This window comes from Zalophus californianus, chromosome 6, assembly GCF_009762305.2.
Source record: "Zalophus californianus isolate mZalCal1 chromosome 6, mZalCal1.pri.v2, whole genome shotgun sequence".
Classification (NCBI taxonomy): Eukaryota; Metazoa; Chordata; class Mammalia; order Carnivora; family Otariidae; genus Zalophus; species Zalophus californianus.
Genome location: NC_045600.1, coordinates 145,973,685 through 145,994,178, shown reverse-complemented (window position 1 = coordinate 145,994,178; position 20,494 = coordinate 145,973,685). Strand labels below are relative to the sequence as shown.

At 55.2% G+C, this 20,494-nt stretch overlaps 1 protein-coding gene across 2 annotated transcripts in view; it reads right to left on the bottom strand.

The window, feature by feature from the left end:
• The window catches only part of RASGRF1 (Ras protein specific guanine nucleotide releasing factor 1), a 97,613-nt gene that overhangs the window by 69,130 nt on the left and 7,989 nt on the right, over positions 1–20,494 (bottom strand). For both annotated transcript variants that reach the window (XM_027571725.2, XM_027571726.2), the window contains exon 2: positions 5,656–5,762. In XM_027571725.2, coding sequence (XP_027427526.1) covers positions 5,656–5,762 — 107 coding nt within the window. The remainder of the gene's footprint in view (positions 1–5,655; positions 5,763–20,494) is intronic.

Genomic DNA, 20,494 nt, shown 5'->3' with positions numbered 1-20,494 from the left:
CTCTCCCCGACACCACACAGCACGAGCAGGGCTGTGGGAAGGTGTCAGAGCTGGGGAAACACCATTCTGTAAAGGAGCGCCGAGGGGCTTTGCAAGGGAAGCCTCAGCAGAGCCCATCGGTACAGGAGGCCAGGCATGGCTGCAGAGGGAAGGTCCCCTGTCCCTGGCTCCCAGCCTCCCCTCCCCTCCCTGCGCCTGCCCCAGCTTCCTCCCACCCTCTGCTTCTCTGCAGCAGCGGCTCCCAGTTTCTGGCCTCCAACCTCAGCCCCTGGAGCTCCCTGCCCACTTCCCAGCTCCAGCCTCGCCCCCTGCCCCATGGGTGGCCCTGTGCCTGCCCTGCAGCCCGCCTGCGTCACCCTCATGCTCCTTTGCTGGTCCCGCCAGCCCCCCAGCACGGCCACCCCTGCCCCGCGGGTGCAGATTCTGGCTGAGGCCCCGTGCTCTGACCCAGTCTACCTGCCAGGCCCGGCCTCGCTCGCTCGCACACCCATTAGCCCAGGGACTTCCCACGGAGCCTTAGTTTGCTCATCCGTGAAATGGGGGCTGTGCCAGCGTGGGACGGTCACCACCCTGTGACTCCCCTCCCGTCAGAGGGCAGACACCCTGCTCGCCCCACCCTGGACCCCTGAACGTCTGTTTCTTCTGTGTCAGCAGCGGCCCCTGTCCCACAGGCTCTCTCTCCTCGGCACATAGGGAGCCCCGAGTCCCTCCACGTGAGGGACAAACCCAGCCCCTCTCCCACCTGTGCAGCAGGTGGAAGAGAGCAGCCTGCCCTCACCGATCGTCCCCACTGTCCGGCCCCCACTTGCTCCTAGCCCAGGGCAGCCCGGGGCGGCTACCTGCGCCCACAGGAGCGGGGCCCCTGTCGGGGTGACCAGTGGGCTCCCCACATGCCCAATCGAGGGGACACTTTCCCGTCTGGCGTCTTCTTACATGACTTTTCAGCTGCCCTGGATGCAGCTGGTCAGTGGGGCGCTGGGCTAGCGACGCTGGCTTCAGTCACCGGCTCAGGGCCCGCACACACGTGCTCTCAGCCCTAAATGACACGGGAGCCCAGGCGGCTGCACGTGGGGAACGACCTTGCACTGAGGTGGTCGGGGGGCCCCCGGGAGGCTGAGAAAGCCTGGTCCCCTGATGGGGTCAGAGGAGGCTGACTCCCGCCGGCCCTGAAGGCGGCAGGGGATGGTGGGGCGGGTAGACGGGGCAGGGGGAGCGGGGCGCACGGTGGACCTGGAACACATGTCCGGGGAGGGTCCTGATCCCGAAATCAAAGCTCGGTCTTGGCTTTCCCATCCGTCTAAAGATCAATAAGGCTGTACGAGAGGACTCTGCTTGGCAGGACTATTTGCTTAAGATGAGGACTCTGCTTCCCTTACAAAAATGAGTGTTAACTAGAATATTAAGTTTTCAAGTTTCTCCCACTTCCCAAGAGGCTCAATTCTCTTTGAAAAGGAAACTCAGCAGAGATATGACGGGGCCTGTCTTCATGCTGCCGCACTTCTCTGCACTCCAGGGGCGTGGAAATCCGAGACTTGGTTCGTTGGTCGTGGGCGCTGGCGCTCCGCGTGGAGCAGGGTCTCCCGTGCGGCCGATCTGGCCTTCTCCGTCCCTAACCCCCAATAATGAGGTGCTGAGCACCTCTTTGGGTAGCACTGTCTTTGGAGACTCAGAGCTGGAAGGAAACTTGGGAGCCACGAAAGACCCACGGTCTCATTTTATACCTGGAGAAACTGAGGCCCGAGAGGGGACGAGACTTGCCCCAAACGAGAGTCTGTGAGCGCGGCAGCTGGAGCTAGAACGGGGCTCCAGTCCCCGAGGACATGGGGCTGCTCGCGCCCACAGCTCCCTCCCTGCGGGGTGGACGGTGCACGCATGGGTGGCACGCAGCACCGAGAGACCACGCTGTGGACCCTACAACTTACTTTTGCACGTACAACGTATCTATTACATAAATCCAAGTAGAAACTAAATAAGGTTCAGGCAAAACTGCTCACTGCTCAACAGAGCTGTGGAACAGAGCCAGGCTCCCCCCTGACACGCACGCACCTCACACTCACACACACTCACGACGGGCTGGGCTTGAGGCTACATACGGCTCAGCGTCTGCACTTTCCCCCTAGCGATACAGAAGCATGTAAGTCAGCCCCAGGATGGCCTCTCCCACGCTGGGGTGCAAGCCCTCCGAACCCCCGGGACCACAGATCTGACAGCTTCTACTCTGCTTCCAGGTGGTGTTACAGACGCAGCTGGCCTTAAGATGGGGAGACGATCTCGGTGGGCCTGACCTAACCACTTGAAGCGTCTAAGATGGAGTTTTCTCTGCTGGGTCACGGAAGGGGGAGGTCAGAGATTTGGGGCTGCAGAACTAATCATTAAAATTCGAGGTTTAATGCGCACAGAATGGAAAGCACAGGCCTTAAGCGCACGGTTTGACAGGTTTTGATCCATGCATACCTCACCTGGGACAAGAACGTTCCGTCACCCCAGCAAGCTCTCTCACACCCGTTCGAGCCAGCCCCACCCCACAAGCGACTCCTGCTCAGATTCCTTCGCCACAGGTGAGTTTCGCCTATTATACAATTCCGTGTCACTGGAATCAGACAGCCTGCCCTCTTTTGTGTCTGGCCCTCCTTCCCCGGCACGTTGACTTTGACGTTGATCTGTTGTGTTCCGCGTGTTTGTGGTGGGTTGCTTTCCATTGCTGAGCGGTATTCTGTCATATGGACCTACCGGGCTTGTCTCCACGTCCGTCTGTGGATGGACACCTCGGCTATTCTAGTCTGGGGACTACTGTGCATAAAGTAGCTAATGGACATGTGTATACAAGATGTGTTGTGGATGTTTTTTGTTTCTCTCAGATAAACACCAAAAGGTTGGAATTGCTGGTCACAGAGCAGGCCTAGCAATTTTTAAATTGCTAATTTGTAAGCAACTATCTAACAATTTTCTGAGTGGTTGAGCCATTTTCTGAAGTGGTTGAGCCATTTTCTGCTCCTGCCTGCGTGTGTGTGTTGTGGGGGACCAGCCCGGCCCACCTTCTGCTGCTGTGTCTGCATACCCTTCACCGGGCTGGACTCCATACGCAGTAGTGTCTCACTGCCTGTAAAACATTTTCGTATCAGTGGATTTTCTAAATCAGTGTAGTCCTGGTTCTCAGAATGTGCAACCAATTAGAACTCTGTATCGCTTCACCATGTAGAAAGCCCCTCTGCATAAACAGGTTCATTTGGTTCTCAAAACAACACTGCTCTTGGTTAGTGCGGGGAGACTGAGGTCCACCTGCTCTCCCCAGGTCTGGGTTCTTCCCATGTGAATCCATCCTCCACAACGCCGACAAGTTCTGCTCAAGACTGTAGCTCTGACCATGTTACTGCCCTGGTATAAAACCTTCAATACCTCCCACTGTTCACAGAGTAAAGGCCAAACACCCCATCTGGGTGTTCAAGACCCATTATGACCTGGTTACACTCCACCTTACAAAACCACACTTGGTGTCTTCATTATTCCTGGAAGCCTCTCTCCTACATCAGTGTCTTGGGGTGGGGCTGGGTGCTGAAGTGCTCATCGTTAAACCCCTTAAATATGCCCCTGGTCCTCTGGCTTAGATCGAATGTCACCCTATTTTCAGCTTACCTCATCTCCCTGCAAATGGAAGTAATGTCTCTTCCGCGTGACGCCTCGTACGTACCAGGGCCTTCGTGTAACAGAGCTAACTGTGAACATGTCTAATGTCTTCCTGACTGGATGTGACACCCCTGGGGAACACCTGCAAACATCCATCTGCCCAGCACCACACTCAGAGCCTGACTTTACAAGTTCATGTGTGAGAACCTGGTTTCCATGGCTGGACTAGACACTCCTCGAGGACAGGAATGGGCATGGCCTGACCTCAAGGTCACAGTCAGGTTATGGCCATAATAAAGGGTTTTTGGTCAGCTGGCTTGTTCCAGGGCTCAAGGAAGGGCCCTGGTATCCATCCACCCACCCATTCATCCATCCATCCATTTATCCATCCATCCATCCATCCATCCATCCATCCATCCATTCATCCATCCATCCATCCATCCATCCATCCATCCATCCACCCATCCATCCATCCATCCATCCATCCACCCATCCATCCATCCATCCATCCACCCATCCATCCATCCATCCATCCATCCATCCATCCATCCATTCATCCAACCATCCATCCATCCATCCATCCACCCATCCATTCATCCATCCATCCATCCATCCATCCATCCATCCATCCATCCATCCCTCCATTCATCCATCCATCCATCCATCCATCCATCCATTCATCCAACCATCCATCCATCCATCCATCCATCCATCCATCCATCCATCCATTCATCCACCCATCCATCCATCCATCCATCCATCCATTCACCCATCCATCCATCCATCCATCCATCCATCCATCCATTCATCCATCCATCCATTCATTCATCCACCCATCCATTCATCCATCCACCCATCCATCCATCCACCCACCCACCCACCCATTTTCCTATCCATCTATCCACCCTCCCCCCCATTTACCCAACCATACATTCACCCATCCACTCATCCATCCACCTGCCCACCCATTCACCTATCCATCTGTCCACCCTCACACCCGTTCATCCATCCATCCATCCATCCACTCACCCACACACCATCATTCATTACCTGTCTATCCATCCACCATCACACATATTTTAAACACATCCATTTATCATTCATCTACCCTCCATTAATCCACCATTCATCGTCCATTCAACATCCAACCTTGCATCTATCCTCTATCCATTCATTCATCCTTAAATTCTTCCAGCCCACATTTGCTGACCACTTGTTAATGCCTCTATAAGCCCTCGGGATGCAAAGAATCAGACTTGGTCTGTGCACTCAGGACCTTACACCCAAAAGGCAGATAGACACAGAAGCACACCGCTCCCCGCTGACCCAGAAAGATCACCTGCTGAGAGGGGTGACTCTAGGGGTCCCTGCCCTCAGACAGGACCCTGTTCTGCCAGGGGATCGTCAGCTGTGGAGCCACACCCAGCCCATAAGCCTGTCACTTCCCCACAACCCAAGAGACTCAGTCCAGTGTGGAGCCTCATTCTCTCTGCAGCATATATGGAGAGCCCTTTGCTTTTCTCTCCATCTGGCCCCTCCAGTGGGGGGCACACACTGCTGCGAATGAGGAGGGGGTCTGGAATCCCTGAGCTCAGAGAGGTTTAGAGGATTCCCCTCTATAGAACAGGAAGCGGGCCCAGAGGAAAGACAGGAGCTGTTCATGGTCATGCAGCTGATTAGAGGCTGCATCCGGATTGGAGCCCGGGCTTAGACTTTGGTAGCCATAAAACCCTTGACCCCAACCGAATTGGGCTCAGCTCCCCTACTGGGAAGGAAGGAGCCAGTACATTAAAGCAGGTGGGAGGCTGCTCCTCAGGTCTCCCTCTCCTGGTGGCACCGAGGGAGACACAGACCCAGAGCTCCAGGGCTCCCAGGGGACCCCTGCCAAGAGCCCTCCTCAGAGCTCTCCTTCTCCCTTCCCTTCCTCCCTCCCCAGCCCCCCCCCCCGCCGCCTCTGGGCCTGGGTTTGCGCCCGGTGGGGCCCTTGGGTTCAGCCTCTTCTGCAGCGACTCAGGGGTGGGTGGGACATACCTGGCGTGAGCGATGGCTGCCACCCACTCATCACAATCCTTGGCATCCTCTGTCCTCAGCTCCAGGGCTTTCTGGTTCTCGTGGCTGAAGTTGACCGTGAAATAATGCTGCACCAAGAAGAAGACATCTCTGATTACCAGGGTGTCCGTGGAACCCGCAGCATCTGCAGCTTTCAGTCTGGCTGGTTTGCGAAGTGCTCGGGGCCACGTCAGCCAGGCGCAGATTTGTTATTCGTGATCACGGGAATGCCATTCCAGTTAGCATTTTCAAACTCCTGATCAAGGCAGGCTTTGTACGATGGAACAGAGCCTATACTTAGGATATTGTAGGAAGGAAGCAAAACCCACAAAGCCCGATTTGTCAACAAATCGCAAAAAAGCCAGTTTTAAACCATCAGGTGTGCTGGGAGGAAGGCAGAGACAAAACACCGCAGGAGGATCCCCTTTGGGAATTGGGTACCAACGGAGTGCTGCTTGCCTGTAATTCACTCCACAGAAATGTACCAAGCGCTCTTCTGGTCCTGGGGAAAAGCAAGGAACAGGAAGTCAGGGCCCCGAGGAGCGCCCACCGGAAGCACCCCTGTTGGTGCAGGTGACCTGCAGCCGGCTCAAGCACGGGGCCTGACCCCTAGGCTCCTGGGAAGGAGAGCAGCCAACAAGAGACGCACACCTGTTATACTGTCCAGGTTAACGCCCCTCAGCTCCTAGAACGATGCCTGTAGCCCCGTGAGCACCCCCGTCAGCTACGCTCACAGCTGTGAGGGACGCGAGAACAAAGGGCTGTGGGGACAGCACAGATGTCTGGAGCCCCCGGTGTGTTCGGGGTGGGGGGGCTGGACGGCCGGAATAGGGTTGCCAGAGACAAGGCAGGCAGGTGGGCGGGGTCTGGGTGGCCGTGCCCAGCGGGGGGATGGGCTGGGAGGACCGAGCCGGGAGGACACCACCCAGGTTTCTGGCTTGAGTGACGAGGGGGCAGGGGTGCTCTAGAGAGGGGCGGGGCATTGGCGGGACAAGGGGCAGGTTTTAGGGGGCCGGGGTGGGGTGGGGGAGGACTATGCAGACTGTGTGCCCCTAGGCCGTGTCTCTCCAGGCTGCTGAGGGGGTTGGGGGTGTCAGCCTCAGGACGCAGACGGGGCCAGGCAGAGAGCGTGGGCCAGCCAAGTGCTGGGGGCCCAAGCCGTGGCGCCTCTGGGTCTCATCCTGGTGGAGGTGGGAGAGAGGCAGGCGGCGGGGTGCAGAGATGGGCCTGCAGGCCCCCGGGTCTGAGACGCATCCAGGCCACGGTGTGGCATTGTGTCAGAGAGGTGCCGTCCCTGTCCCACCCCCTGCCCCGTGCACCCGGAGCAGGGAGCAGCCGGAGGTGCGGCGCGTGAACTATTTTTAGCCTCTGCTGACATTTACTGTATTTCTGTTAATTGTCAGTCTCGGTGGCAGCCAGGGGGTGTGCGTGTGTGCGTGTGTGTGTGCGCATGTGTTTGGAGAGTCAGTGTCTCTCACTTGTTTCCTAGGAAACAGATAACTGGGGCTGTGGAATGAAATGTCAGCTGCAGCCTCAAATAACTGAATTCGGAAGGCTCAGGTGGGCACACCCCCTACCCCCCCCACCCCCGCCTCTGCCCCGGCCCTTCCGAAGCAGCAGGTGAAGAAGAGCCGTAGGTGGCTATGCGGCACGTTCCCTGCCTCTCGAGAGATGATGAACACCCCGCGCTCGTCTCCCATGATCTCACTGATGCCCCCCTTCACCGGGTGGAGGAGGTGTTATCTGTTTTGCATAGAGAGGTTACGCCACTTGCCCAGGACCACACAGCTGGAAAGCAGACCTTCTCCAGGCACCTACTGTCCACTCCCGCCAGGGCTTGGCACTGGGAGGGGAAGATGAGAACGCCGAGCCTACAGACAGGTGAGACTCTGGGTCCTAACTCGGAAAAAGGGGACTCTCAGCTGTGCACAGACAGGCACAGTGGGTCCCCTTTGGTCCCCAGGGGGGATGTCCTGGAGCTGGGTGGGCTCACTGAGTGGCCTTCTTCCCTGCCAAGCTGCCGGGGGTGGGGAGATGCCCCAGAGTTGCTGGTCCAGGGAGGGGCCGGGTGGGTGGAGGTCCCCAAGCCTGGCCCTTCAGAGCTGTGGGGAGTGAGGGGCTTGGCTAAGGCCCCTATCCCGAACAGAGGCTTCTTTGCAGTGGGCCCAGCTTAGTGGAGAAGCATGCGGCTATTCCGTTTACCCCCATGTGCACCGTAACCCACTGCAATCCTGCCTCAGCAGGAAATGTAACCACGGGGAGCTGGCTTAGAAGCCTCCAGGTCTGAACCCCACCAGCAGAGACCTCTGGCTTTCAAGCCATGAGGACACTCAGCTCTCTGCCCCTCAGGGCGGGATAAGCTCCCAGAGGCTCCCTCCCCACACCCTCCCGGTGGCCTCCGCAGGGCGAGGCTAGCCCACCCATCCCTCTCCCCAGCCTCCGTCCTTGTCACCCCTGCTCCAGGCTAAGCCATGGCTGTGGCCAGGCTCCTCACAAGTGTCCTGCATCTCTTGTCCTTGGTGACAGCACCTAGACCCCTGCGATGGACGGGCTAGAAGTCCAAGAGTAGAGGCTGCTGGTGGGGGGTGTGTGGGGGCCTGGGGGGCCCACACGACCCAGAAACCTCACTGCACCTCCTGAGGAGCAGGCTGATCATGCTGGAGTGAGCTCCGTGGAATGCCAGGGCGTCCTCAGGGCAGAGGACAAGGCGGTGCTATGCGGGCCCCTCAGGAGCCTCAGCCGGAGGGGACGCTGGAGGTCCCAGGCCCGGGCCTGGGCTCCTCGCGCACTTGGCCTCGCCGGGAGCACTCCCACCCTAGGAGTCACGCCCATTACCCCCATTTTACGGGGACCTGGAGGCAAGACGCCGTGCGGACACACTGGGCTCGCGGTCTTCCTGAGCTCCACGCTCTCTCTCTATACCTACACCATCTACGTGTATATCACGTCTCCCTCCACCTGCCCGTCTAGACACGTCTCCATCCACCTATGCACCTATCCACCTGTCCACTGGGAGGGAGAGACACAGCCTGGATGAGAGTGTGCTCTGCATCTTTCCCCAGGGCTCTGGTTAGGCCTGGGACGGTTCCCCGTCTTTCCCTACATCCTTCAGGAGGCTCTGGGTGTGGCTCTGGCCTGGCCCCGTCTCTGTCAGGCTCAGCTGTGCAGCTGTGGTGTGGCCTGAGGGCACAGGTGTGGCACCGTGTCCCGGGGTCAGCCAGGGGAGACCCAGAGCTTCAGGCTGGGGGAAGGTGCTTGTTTGGACCCCAGCCTGGTGGGGGCTAGGGGTGTCCGGTGGGCCCCAATCCTCCTGTCACTGGAGGATTGCCTTCCCCCGAGGCCCGTCCTCCCACGGAGCCTCACAGGTCTGACGGACCCACGGGCCTCCGACCACTCAAGGCCAGGCCAGGGTTAGCTTGCTTCCTCGGGGCGGGGGGGTCCCAGAGCCCCACACAGAATCTGGTACTGAGTCAGTGCCAAGTGGCTGAAAAAGGACAGATACATGACCGCTCCGTCTGCTCCGGGCCTCTGATGATGTCTGCACCAGGCGCCCTGGTCCTTTGGAAACTAACATAAACCCGCCAATAACCACCTGAGCACTGGCTGCTTGCCGGCCACACGGCCTCTCAGGGCCGCAGGCCCAAGTGGGGAGGGCAAGACCCCGAGGTGATGGCCTTTGCGGGGGTGGTCTGCGACTGCTGTATTCTTCAGCATCCAGGTAAGCTCACCCCAAATCAGCAGAGCCTTGGGCCGGACCCTGTGGGTGACACAATGGTCTCCATGCCAACCTATTTCCCACATTTGTCCCACTTCCCCGGCCGCATGGGGGGTGGGGCGAACTTCTCCGGGGAAGTCGCAGGATTGGGAGAGAAGGAGGCTTTTGTGATCGTGTGAGGACGGCCCAGGTTACGGACGTCCGGGGGTTAAAAGTGAGGGGAGGCCGTGGCCCCTGCCGCACCACACCCGGCGGGTAGGCTTGGCTTGTTCTGCCTTGGCGCTCCCCCCACGGCCCCACCAGAGACGGTGGCTGTGCACGGTCCGCACGAGGGACGTCCCTCGGACACCTGGCTCTGGTGGGCCAGGGGGCTTGCGGTTCTGGGCCCCACAGGACTGAAACAATCAGACACAGTCCCTGGCAGGCTACCTCTCCAGGGCGCCGCCCACACAGCAGACTGGAAGCCACCCCCAGGTGTCCTGCAGCTACTCCTTTAGGAGGGGGAGAGAGCTGCTTTCCCTGATACGTGGAAACCAACACAGCCAAGCAAAATAAGGAAACAGAGGATTATGCTCCCAATGCAAGAACAAGATAAAACTCCAGGAGAAAACCTTCATGAAACTGAGACAGGGAATTTACCTGATAAAGAGTTCAAAGTCACGGTCACAGAGCAGGCCACTGATCTCAGAAGAAGAACAGATGGACACAGAGAGAACTTCAACAGAGAGAAAACACGAGAAAGTACCAAACAGAAGTCACAGAGTGACGAATACAAAACTGAACTGAAAAATACACAAAGGACTTCAACAGCAGAGCGGACGAAGCAGAAGAAAGCATTGGCCAACTGGAAGACAAGGTAGGGGAGCCCACTCTTAAATGGAGCAGCAAAAAGAAAAAAGAATTTGAAAAAGTAAAGACAGCTCAAGGGGCCTATGCAACAACATCAAGGGGAACAACGTTTGCATAATAAGGGTCCCAGAAGGAGAAGAAAACTTCTGTCCCCCAGAAAGAGACGGAAAACTTATAAAAAAAATAATGGTCGAGAATGTGCCCGACCTGGGGAAGGAAACACACACCCAGGCCCGGGAAGCCTAGAGAGCCCCAAATAACATGAACCCAAGGAGACCCACACTGTGACACATTATAAGTGAAACGTCAAAATTGAAAGATAAGGAGGAGCTTCAAAGCATCAAGAGAAAATAACTCCTTGTGTACAAGGGATCCCTGTAAGACTATCAGAGAGTTTTCGGCAGAAACTAGGCAGGCCACAGAGTGGCAGGATATTTTCCAAAGTGCTCGAGGGAAAAAGTTCCAACCAAGAATACTCTACCTGGGAAGGTCATTGTCAGAATTGAGGGGGAGAGAAAGTTTTTCAGATAAGCAGGAACGAAAGGAGTTCACCACCGAGCGGGCCTTACGAGGGACACTAAAGGGATTTGTTTAAGCTGAAAAGAAAGGGCATTAATTGGGAACAAGAACACATACGACAGCATAAATCTCGCTGGTGAAGGTAAACATACAGTAAACGCAGGGGATTAATCACCTATAAAGCTAGCAGGAACGTTAAAGGTAAAAGCAGTAAAAATAACTATGGCTACAACAGTTAGTTAAGGGATACACACACAAAAAAAGGTGTAAAATGTGACATCAAAAGCATAAAATGTGGGGGGAGGGAGTAAAAGCGTAAAGTTTCAGAATGTGTTCAAACTTAACTTGCTATCAACTTCACATAGATCGGCACACACACTCACACACACACAGGCGCACCTCATTTTACTGTGCTCTGCCTTACTTTACTTCACAGCTATTCCATTTTTTCAAAGCAAAGGTTTGTGACAACCCCACATCAACCATTTTTTCCAACAGCATTTGCTCATCCTGTGTCTCTGTGTCACCTTTTGGTAATGCTTGCAATATTTCAAACTTTTTCACTTAGTGAAAATTGGTGATCTGTGATCAGCAATTATGACTTGCTGAAAGTTCAGATGACAGTTAGCATTTTTTAGCAATAAAGTATTTTTAGTTTCAGGTATGTACATTGCTTTTTTATACATCATGCTATTGCACATTTAATAGACTACACTATAGTTCAAACATAAGTTTAATATGCATTGGGAAACCAAAAAATTTATTTGACTTGCTTTATTGTGATATTCACTTTATTACAGGGATCTGGGACCAAACCCCCAACATCTCTGAGGCTGTGGGCTGATATATGTAAGCCACATGGTAACCACAAGGCAAAAACCTATAGTAGATACACAAAAGTTAGTGAGATAGAAATCTGAACATAACACTAAAGAAAGGCATCAAACCACAAGGGAAGAGAGCAAGAAGAAACACAGAGGAAATATGAAACATCTGGAAAATAATGAACAAAATGGCAATAAGTACACACCTATCTATCTATAAGTACTTTAAGCATAAATGGAATAAATCCCCCGATCAGAAGACACAGAGTTGCTGGATGGATTCAAACAAAAAAACAAGACCCACCTATATGCTGCCTACAAGATGTCAGGACACACAGACTGAAAGTGAAGGGATGGAAAGAGACGTTTCATGCAAATGGAAACCCAAATAAAGCTGGGACAGCTGCACTTACATCAGACAACAGAGTCTTCAAAATAAAGTCTGCAATAACAGACGCAGATGGGCATTACCAATGATAAAGGGGTTAATCCAGCAAGAAGATACGACATTTGTAAATATTTATGTACCCAACATAAGTGCACCTAAACATATAAAACAAATACTAAAGACCTAAAAAGAGAAATCTACAGCAACGGAATGACTCAGGGGACACTAACACCTCAGCCACATCAGTGGACAAATCATCCAGACAGAAAATCAAAAAGGAAACAGCGGCTTTGAATGGCACATTAGACTTGACAGCTCTACACAGAACATTCCACCACAAACCAGCAGAAAACACGTTCTTGTCAAGTGCACATGGAACGTTCTCCAGGAGAGAACATACGTTAGGCCACGAAACAAGTCTCAGTGAATTTAAGAAGACTGAAATCATACTGAGCATCTTTCCAGACCATGACGGTATGCAACTGGGAATCAACCGCAAAAGAAAACTGGAAAAAGATCACAAATATGTAGAGATTAAACACTACTGAACAACAAATGGATCAATGAGGAAATCAAAGAAGAAGAAGAAAAAAAACCCTTGAAATGAATGAAAACGAAAATACAACATATCAAAATCTACAGGATGCAGCAAAAGCAGTTCCAGGAGGCAAGTTCATAGTGAGACAAGAAACAAGACAAAACTCAAGGAAACACTGAAACTTTACACCTAAAGGAACTAGAAAAAGGAACAAAGAAAGCCTGACATCAGTAGAAGGGAGGAAATAATAAAGATAAGATTATGCAGAAATAAATGAAATTGAGTCTAAAAAGACAACAGAAAAAAATCAATGAAAATGGTTTTTTGAAAAGATAAATAAAATTGATAAACCATTAACTAGACTCAGTAAGAAAAGAGAGGCTCAAATAAATAAAATCAGGAATGAAAGAGGAGAAGTTACCACCGATACCAAAGAAATAAAAGGGATCATAAGAGACTACTATGAACAATTATACACTAAAAAACTTAGAAAAACTGGATAAATTCCTAGAAACATATAGTCTTCCAAGACTGAATCACGAAGAAGTAGAAAATCTGAATGGGCCAGTTATAGGAAGAAGATTGAATCAGTAATCGAAAATCTCCCAACACACAAATGTCCAGGACCAGACAGCTTCACTGGTGAATGCTACCAAACAGTCAAAAAAGATTTAATACCTATCCTCAAACTCTTACCAAAAAACTGAAGAGGTATGAATGCTTCCAACCTCATTTTCCGAGGCCAGCATTACCCTGATGCCAAAAACAAGCAAGGACACCACACACAAAAAGAGAAAATTATAGGCCAATATCCCCGATGAACATACATACAAAAATCCTCAACAAAATATTAGCGAACTGAATCAACACATTAAAAGGATCATACCATGATCGGGCGGGATTTATGCCAGGGCTGCAAGGATGGTTCAAACCCACAAATCAATCAACGGGACACACCACATTAACAAAATGAAGGATAAAAACCATATGATCATCTCAATAGCTGCAGAAAAGCACCTGACAAAATTCAACATCCATTTATGATAAAACTCTTAACAAAGGAGGGTTAGAGGGAACATACCTCCACATAATCAAGGCCATATACGAAAGACCCACAGCCAACATCACACATAACGGTGAAAAACAGAGCCTTCCCCTGAGATCAGGGACAAGGCAGGGATGTCCACTGCCACCACCTTTATTCAACACAGTGCTAAAAGTCCTCGCCACAGCAACCCGACAAGAAAAAGGAATAAAAGGCATCCAAATCAGTAAGAAAGAGGTAAAACCTTCACTAGCTGCAAATGCCCTGCTACTATACATGGAAAGCCCAAAGGACTCCGCCCAGAAACTGCTAGAATGGATACAGGAATTCAGTAAAGTTGCAGGATACAAAATCAATGATTTTGAACATACGATGCCCCCAGTTCAGCTCCACAAGCACTCTCTGCACACCTACTATGTGCTCGGTCCCTGCCCCGTTCCTGCAGTTGGAGGGGTTTCCCCGGGCCTGGCCTTTCCGGGGGGAAGGTGCCCGCTCGGACCTGGACGACGTGACGTCCTGCGCAAAGCAGGTCTTCAGATCCGGGCCAGTCCAGTCAACCTGCCAGCCTCCAAGGCCTCCTAACGAGGGCACTCCCCCACACGCGCAGCAGGTCTGGAGTGGAGGCTTCCCTGTGGGCCCAGATGCAGCGCAGACCCAGCGACAGGATGGCTCTCATGCTGGGGCCGCGTGGCTGCTGGGGACACCCAACCCCACCAGAGAGATGGGGCGATCAGTTCTACTCTCAGATGTAGAACGGAAACAATGCCATCCCCAATAATGAAGAAGCAGAACGAGAAATCAAGGACTCAATCCCATTTACAACGGCATCAAAAAGATTAAAATACCTAGGAATAAACAACTCAAGAGGTGAAAGACTATAAAACACTGATGAAAGGAATTGAAGAGGAAACAAAGAAATGGAAAAATTCCATGGTCACGGATAGGAAGATTTAATATGGTTAAAATGACCGTACTACCCAAAGCAATCTATAGATTCAATGCAATTCCTCTCAAAATCTCAATGGCATTTTTCACAGAAAGGAAACAAGCCTAAAATTTGCATGGAACCACAAAAAAATCACAAATAGCCAGAGCAATCTTGAGAAAGAAGAACAAAGCTGGAGGCATCCAGCTCCCTGGTTTCAAACTATATTACAAAGAAAGCTATAGGAATCAAAACAGTATGATACCGGCATAAAACTGAGCCTAACTCAAAACAGAGGTGCCTTCCTGGCTGGTGGGTGCTCTGTGGGCTTGCAGTGAAAATGGGATTACTGTCCAGGCTCTGATCCATTTCAGAAGTTCGGGGCAACGTCAAGAGTTACTGAGGGTCAGAACTGCCCATGTGGTGGGTGACTGGTGGAGCACATCAAGGATCAGGGTGGACCCTCCCCAAGGGATGCTCAGGACTCTCCTCCCACCCTCTGCTGGTTGCTCCCCAGGCCGGGTTGTGGACACAGACACACGCACACACACGCACTGTGTGCACACGGGAGAGATGCAGGCAGAGGGGCGCTGGTCCACAGATGCTTGAGGCTGGGGCTCTGCTCGGTGCCAGCCCCAGGGCCCCATGCCCGCCTGGTTCCTCTGAGGCAGGGAGCAGGGCTGTCTCCAGCTGGCGTGTTCTAGCAGGAATCACCTCCTCGTCCTTGGGGCCGGGAAGACATCACCTCCCCATCTCTCGGCCTGTACTTGCCGGCCCATCTGTGCACCTGTCTGCCCCTTTCTCCCTGGGTCTGGCCCTGCCTCTCTGGTCTCCACCCCTCCCCAGGCCCCTCTCCCACGCCGCTCAGCTCCTTCTGCAGGGTAGCTGAGTCCACTGGCTGGGGTCGCAGCACAGGCTCCAGGGGCGGCCCCACAGGTCTCCCCTTCTCGGTCTGCTCCTCCGGTCGGGCTGGTGACATCCAGGTCAGGAGCTCCCCGTCTCTCTCCTCCTGCCCCAGAAGCCTGGACACATGTGCTCTGCACCTGACATGTGCTCTCCCCTCCCTCAGTTCCCTTCTGGCTGGTTTGGGCATGTGCGGGACAGGTTTTCTGGATCTTGGAGCAGGATGATGGTCTGCGATTAGGGCACAGACTGAGGGAGGGAGGAGGGGCCGCTGGCTTGCTTTGGTTCCGGGTCCCAGGCTCCCGGGCGTCGGTGGGCCCAGCCCAGCTCACTGGAGCCCTCTGACAGCCACGGACCACCAGAATGTCCCATCCCCAGCACCTGCCTGGGAACTGCCTGTGGCTGGTGGTCTAGAGGGGAGTTGGAGTATTTCTGGGGTTCTGGATAAACTCTCAGTATCAGTCTTTTCTAGGGAGGAACCGTGACTCTGGGTACCACCAGAGTTCTTGGGATGGTCCCACAGCCTCAGATGGTGCTGGATCAGAGCTCGGACAGACCCCAGGTCCCCCTGGAAGCTGAGCCACCCCAGGGCCTCCCCAGAGTGACCAGGCTGGGCAGAGGTAAGCGATGGGCCCAGGCAGAGCGGCAGACTGGACAGCGGACGACCTGGGGTCATGTGACAACAGTAGGACCACATCTCGGGCGCGCCCGGAACGATGCCCGACCAAGCAGAACTCGCTCGAAGCTTCTTGGGGTCCGCAGGATCGGAACAATGCGTGGGCCTCAGCATGGCCACAGGACGCGGCCTGAGTCGCACCTGCCACGAGGACAAGACCACGTGGTCACGCGGGACGACTCCCTTGGCAGAACAGCAACTCTGTTCCGGAACCCACCGTGGGGACCCCCCAGAACTCTCCGGGGTGACACAGAGCCACCCCTGCCGCCACCCCCCGGGGTCCTGGGTGGGACAGGGACTCATAATATAGGATACATCAACGAGGCAGGATAAACTCAGAAACAAATCTGGGGCCTCCTCCGGAAGTCCGTTTCCGTCCAGAGTCCTGACAGGCCTCCTGAGAGCTGCCGGAATGACCCAGGAGTGCAGCACCCGCAGGGCGCACCGGTGGACCACACCCGACTTTGCTGCAGGGGCAAGGCTCACTGAACGACCCCTGGAGCCTCGCCGGAGCCGAGCGAAGGGCCCGGAACTCGCCTGGGGCCTCCGCGGATATCCAGCACAGACCAGTGCGTCCCTCTATCTGAAGTCAGGGCTCCCTCAGGAGTCCCACGACGGATCCGGGAGCACGCTCAGCGTCCGGGCCAGGCCGCTCCCACAGATCCGGCTTTCTCCCAGGGCCTTGGCAGGTCCAGCTGGTTGCTGCATCCCTCGCCCCATGGGTCTCCCCCACGGCCGTACCCTGCATTCTTATGTGATTAGTCTGGGTACGGCCCGCGCGTCTCCCGGGGACTCTGAGGGGCAGTCGAAGCCGATAACCGCTCCTGGGTCTAGACCTTCACCTGAACCTTAGCAGGTTGCGGGGGATGGATCCAGAAACGAGACCTGTGAGTGCCAAGTCCACAGGCAGGACCGCACACCACACCTGGGTTTGTGCCAGGACCAGAAGCACACGGGGGTCCTTCCTTACCTTGGCTGGAGGAATATTCTAGAGACACATCTGTGGTCTCACTGGGGCTGAGAGCCTGGGTTCCAGCTCATGCCTGCCCCCAAGATGCCCTCCTCTCCTCCTGGCTGACCTGGCCGCTAACCAGCTCCAGCCGCCTGATGGCCATCGGGGGCTGGATCGATTTCCCCTCCTGCCCACGCACCTCAGTTTCCAAAGTCCTCAGCGCCTGGATCACAACCTTCCAACATCGAGGGTGGCTCGACAGACTCGAGCCTCTGGAGGTTCAGGAGGTGGCTTGAAGCCCCCTGCCTGCTTAACCTGCCCCCTTGCCTCGTGCCTTTCTCACCTGACTGGCAGGGGTGCGGCGCCCCCGCAGACACCCACACTGGGGGACCGGCCGTCCCACTCTGCCCACGACCCAGGGGCTTCTGCAGGCACAGACTTCCTGTGCTAAGACCAAGAGAGTCCCGAGCAAGCCGGGAAGGCGGGTCACCCCACAGACGAAGGGGTTGAGGCTGGGGATGCTCTCAGAGCTCAGGGACACCGGCAGCCTGCTGTCTCTCACTGGGACGTGGCAGTGGCCGTAACGCCCACCTTGAGCAAGACACACACAAGTGTACCCGTCATGGAAAATAACATTCCTCCCACTTCCACTCTCTGTCTGAATGATTTCTCATTCATGACTCCAACCCGTGTGTCTTCGGCCCCCACGTAACCGGACACTGGCCCCCCTCATGGCTCAGCGACGAACACGGAGGGCCTCCAGGAAGGCCGGGCGCCCCTCTAGCCAGAGCTTAGCTTACCGCTTTCCCCCGCCCTCTCCTCTGCCAGGCACGCGGCCACGCGTTCTCACGGCCCCTTTCCTCCCCCAGCAAAGCCACGATCAGCCTGCACTGTGATGACTTTTTAACGGTCTTTCCCAGGAGCGCAGAGGGTGGGCCGCAGGAGCTCGGGCCCCTCCTCGGACCCGTGAGAGCAGAACGCGGGGGCGGAGGGATGGGGCAGGGGCATGGGTTTTGGACACCGGGATTTTTAAGAGCCCCCCCAGCGGGTTCTGATGCTCACCCAGTGCTGGGGGCCCCCGAGGGGAGCGGTGTGTGCAGCAGAAGCCACTGCTCCCGGAGACCAGCCCCGGAGCAGTGGGGGCATGTGCCCTTGGGGTCACTCCCCGGGTCCCCAGGTGTTTGGAGCAGTGACATGGACAGGAAGGACTGATGAGCTGTGTGTGGTGAAGGCTAAGAGCAAGAAAAAAGAGAGGGAAGCAGCAGAGTCCTAGAGAGAGGCGGGGACGGGGTACCGTCTAACCTGGGGCGCCGGCAGAGAGCAGGTTCCTGGTCCAAGCTGTGGAGGCCGGGCCCACGTTCTCTGCATCATTCCTTAATTACCACTGCCACTATTCCAAGGGAGTCCTCCCTTTGGCTTAAGCTGCTCTGAATGAGCTCCCTCCTTTCCACTGAATGATTTCTGACCAAGAAATACCCCTGGAGCTTGGCACCGTGCCCTGGCCTGGGCACGGAGCAGCCTTCATCTGCTGGATGGGCGACCAGACACATTCGTCACCACGGTACAGGAGCCTGGCTTATTAAGTGATAACAGCAAAGCCACAAAGCAGGTGACACTGACTTTGCTTCTCAGGCTTGGGCAGTGGGGCCGGCTGGAGGTGGGGGGCCCTGGCTTCTCATGATCGACGTCTAGGACTCTTCAGGGAGACCCAGAGGCCCACTTGCTCTCATTGTCAAGGGTCTGCGCATTCCTGCAATGAAGGAATTTTCCTGGGACTTTTTCTGCGACGGAATCCTTTTGTTTTCAGTTTCTGGAAGATCGATCTGCTTTCCATAAAACCAGTGTTCTGGGGAGTCCACCTCGGGACCCTTGGTTTGGAGTCACCTGACCTCGGTTCAAATGTATTACTTATTACTTGGCTTTGGGGTCTTCAAGACATCTTTCCTGTGGATCTGTTCTCTCTTCACAAGGTGGGGAGGGTATCGCCCGCCTCACAGGGTTTTTTAAAACAGATAATGTGAGAGCTCATGGCTCATAAAAGTGCTCAATAATGGATTTTGAACAAATTGAATCCTCTGCAAGTCTGAGTGATGGGACTAATCAACCCACTGGGGGCAAATTACCGGGAAACACACACGCATGTGCATTCACACACATGTACAAAGGGCGGCCCCCAAATCCACCAGAAGCTGTGACTATGACCTTATTTGAAAATAGGGGTTTGGCAGATGTACTCGAGTTAAGATGAGCTGTGCTGGGTTAGGAAAGAGAGGCCCTGATGAAATGAGGGACATTGGGGCACAGACACACAGGGACAAAGCCAAGAGAAGAGGTGGGCAGAGGTCACGGGCCCCCAGGGACCGCCGGAAACCGTCAGACGCTGGAAGAGGCCAGGAGAAGTCCTTCCCAGGACTTCAGACTCCTAGCCCACAACTGGGAGAGAGTCCACCACTGCTGTTTCAAAGTAAAAAATGCACACCCCTGCCCCCAAAACCCAGGTGCATGAGCGCACTCGAGAGGCCTGGGGGCTCGTGACCTGAGGGGTCGTGGCTGCGCTAAGGTCGGGGGTTACTGTGCAATGGCCGGCATCCAGGGACGGCTCCAGCTCCCATCCCCCTCTCATTCCCAATATTCGACTGGCCGCCAGTGTCCTGCTCTGGACGTCGGAATCCGTGCTGCCCCCAGCCCCATGCCATGCCCTGCTTCAAGGCTTCGTGTCCTCCCGCCTGGACCACTAAGCTGCCCCCTCCAGCCGCTGCTCTCCCCTGCTCCGATTCATCCTGCTCCGCCGGAACCAGACCCACCGTCTGGGCCTCTGCTCCCTGCCTCCTCTAGCTGAGCGGCAGAGGTACCATCCTTGGTCTTCTGGAGCCCTCGGCCCCCACTGGGTCCTCCCTTCTGGTCCTCCTTCGGGACCCTGGGCCTCGGCCAGCCCTCTCTGCCCGAGGCTGCCTGGTGTCCCAGTCCAGGGGGGTCTGTGCTGGAGAACCTGCTGGGGCTTCAGCTGAGTGTGTGTGCGTGTCTGTGTGTGCATGTGCGTGTGCCTGTACATGTGTGCTCCTGTGTGCGTGGACACAGCCTGGCCTGCATTCCACCTCTCACCACCTCACGAAGGGCCGTCGTCCAAGCTCCCCCGCAGGTCCCCTTTACACCTCCCACAGTCAGGCTCCCCGGGGGAGCCACCCTCGGTCCCTGCAGGGAGAGGTCCCAGCCCACCTGTGTCTCGTCCTCTGACCTCTCTCAATGCCCCAGCAGCACGGGCATGCTCCTCACACACTGACTCTCCTCCAGCCCTGGTGTCTGGTGCAGAATGGCGCCTCACGAGGAGGGCCAGCTCCGCGGAAGTACCGGCGTCCACCGGCCCCCGGGCTGCTCCCACAGCAATCCTAGGCCTGGCCCAGCTGGGCACGCCTAAGGCCCCACCTCGTCGGATACGGCTCCACACAGGGTCTGGACCCCACCTCACAGTCCTCCCCTGCTCTGAGGG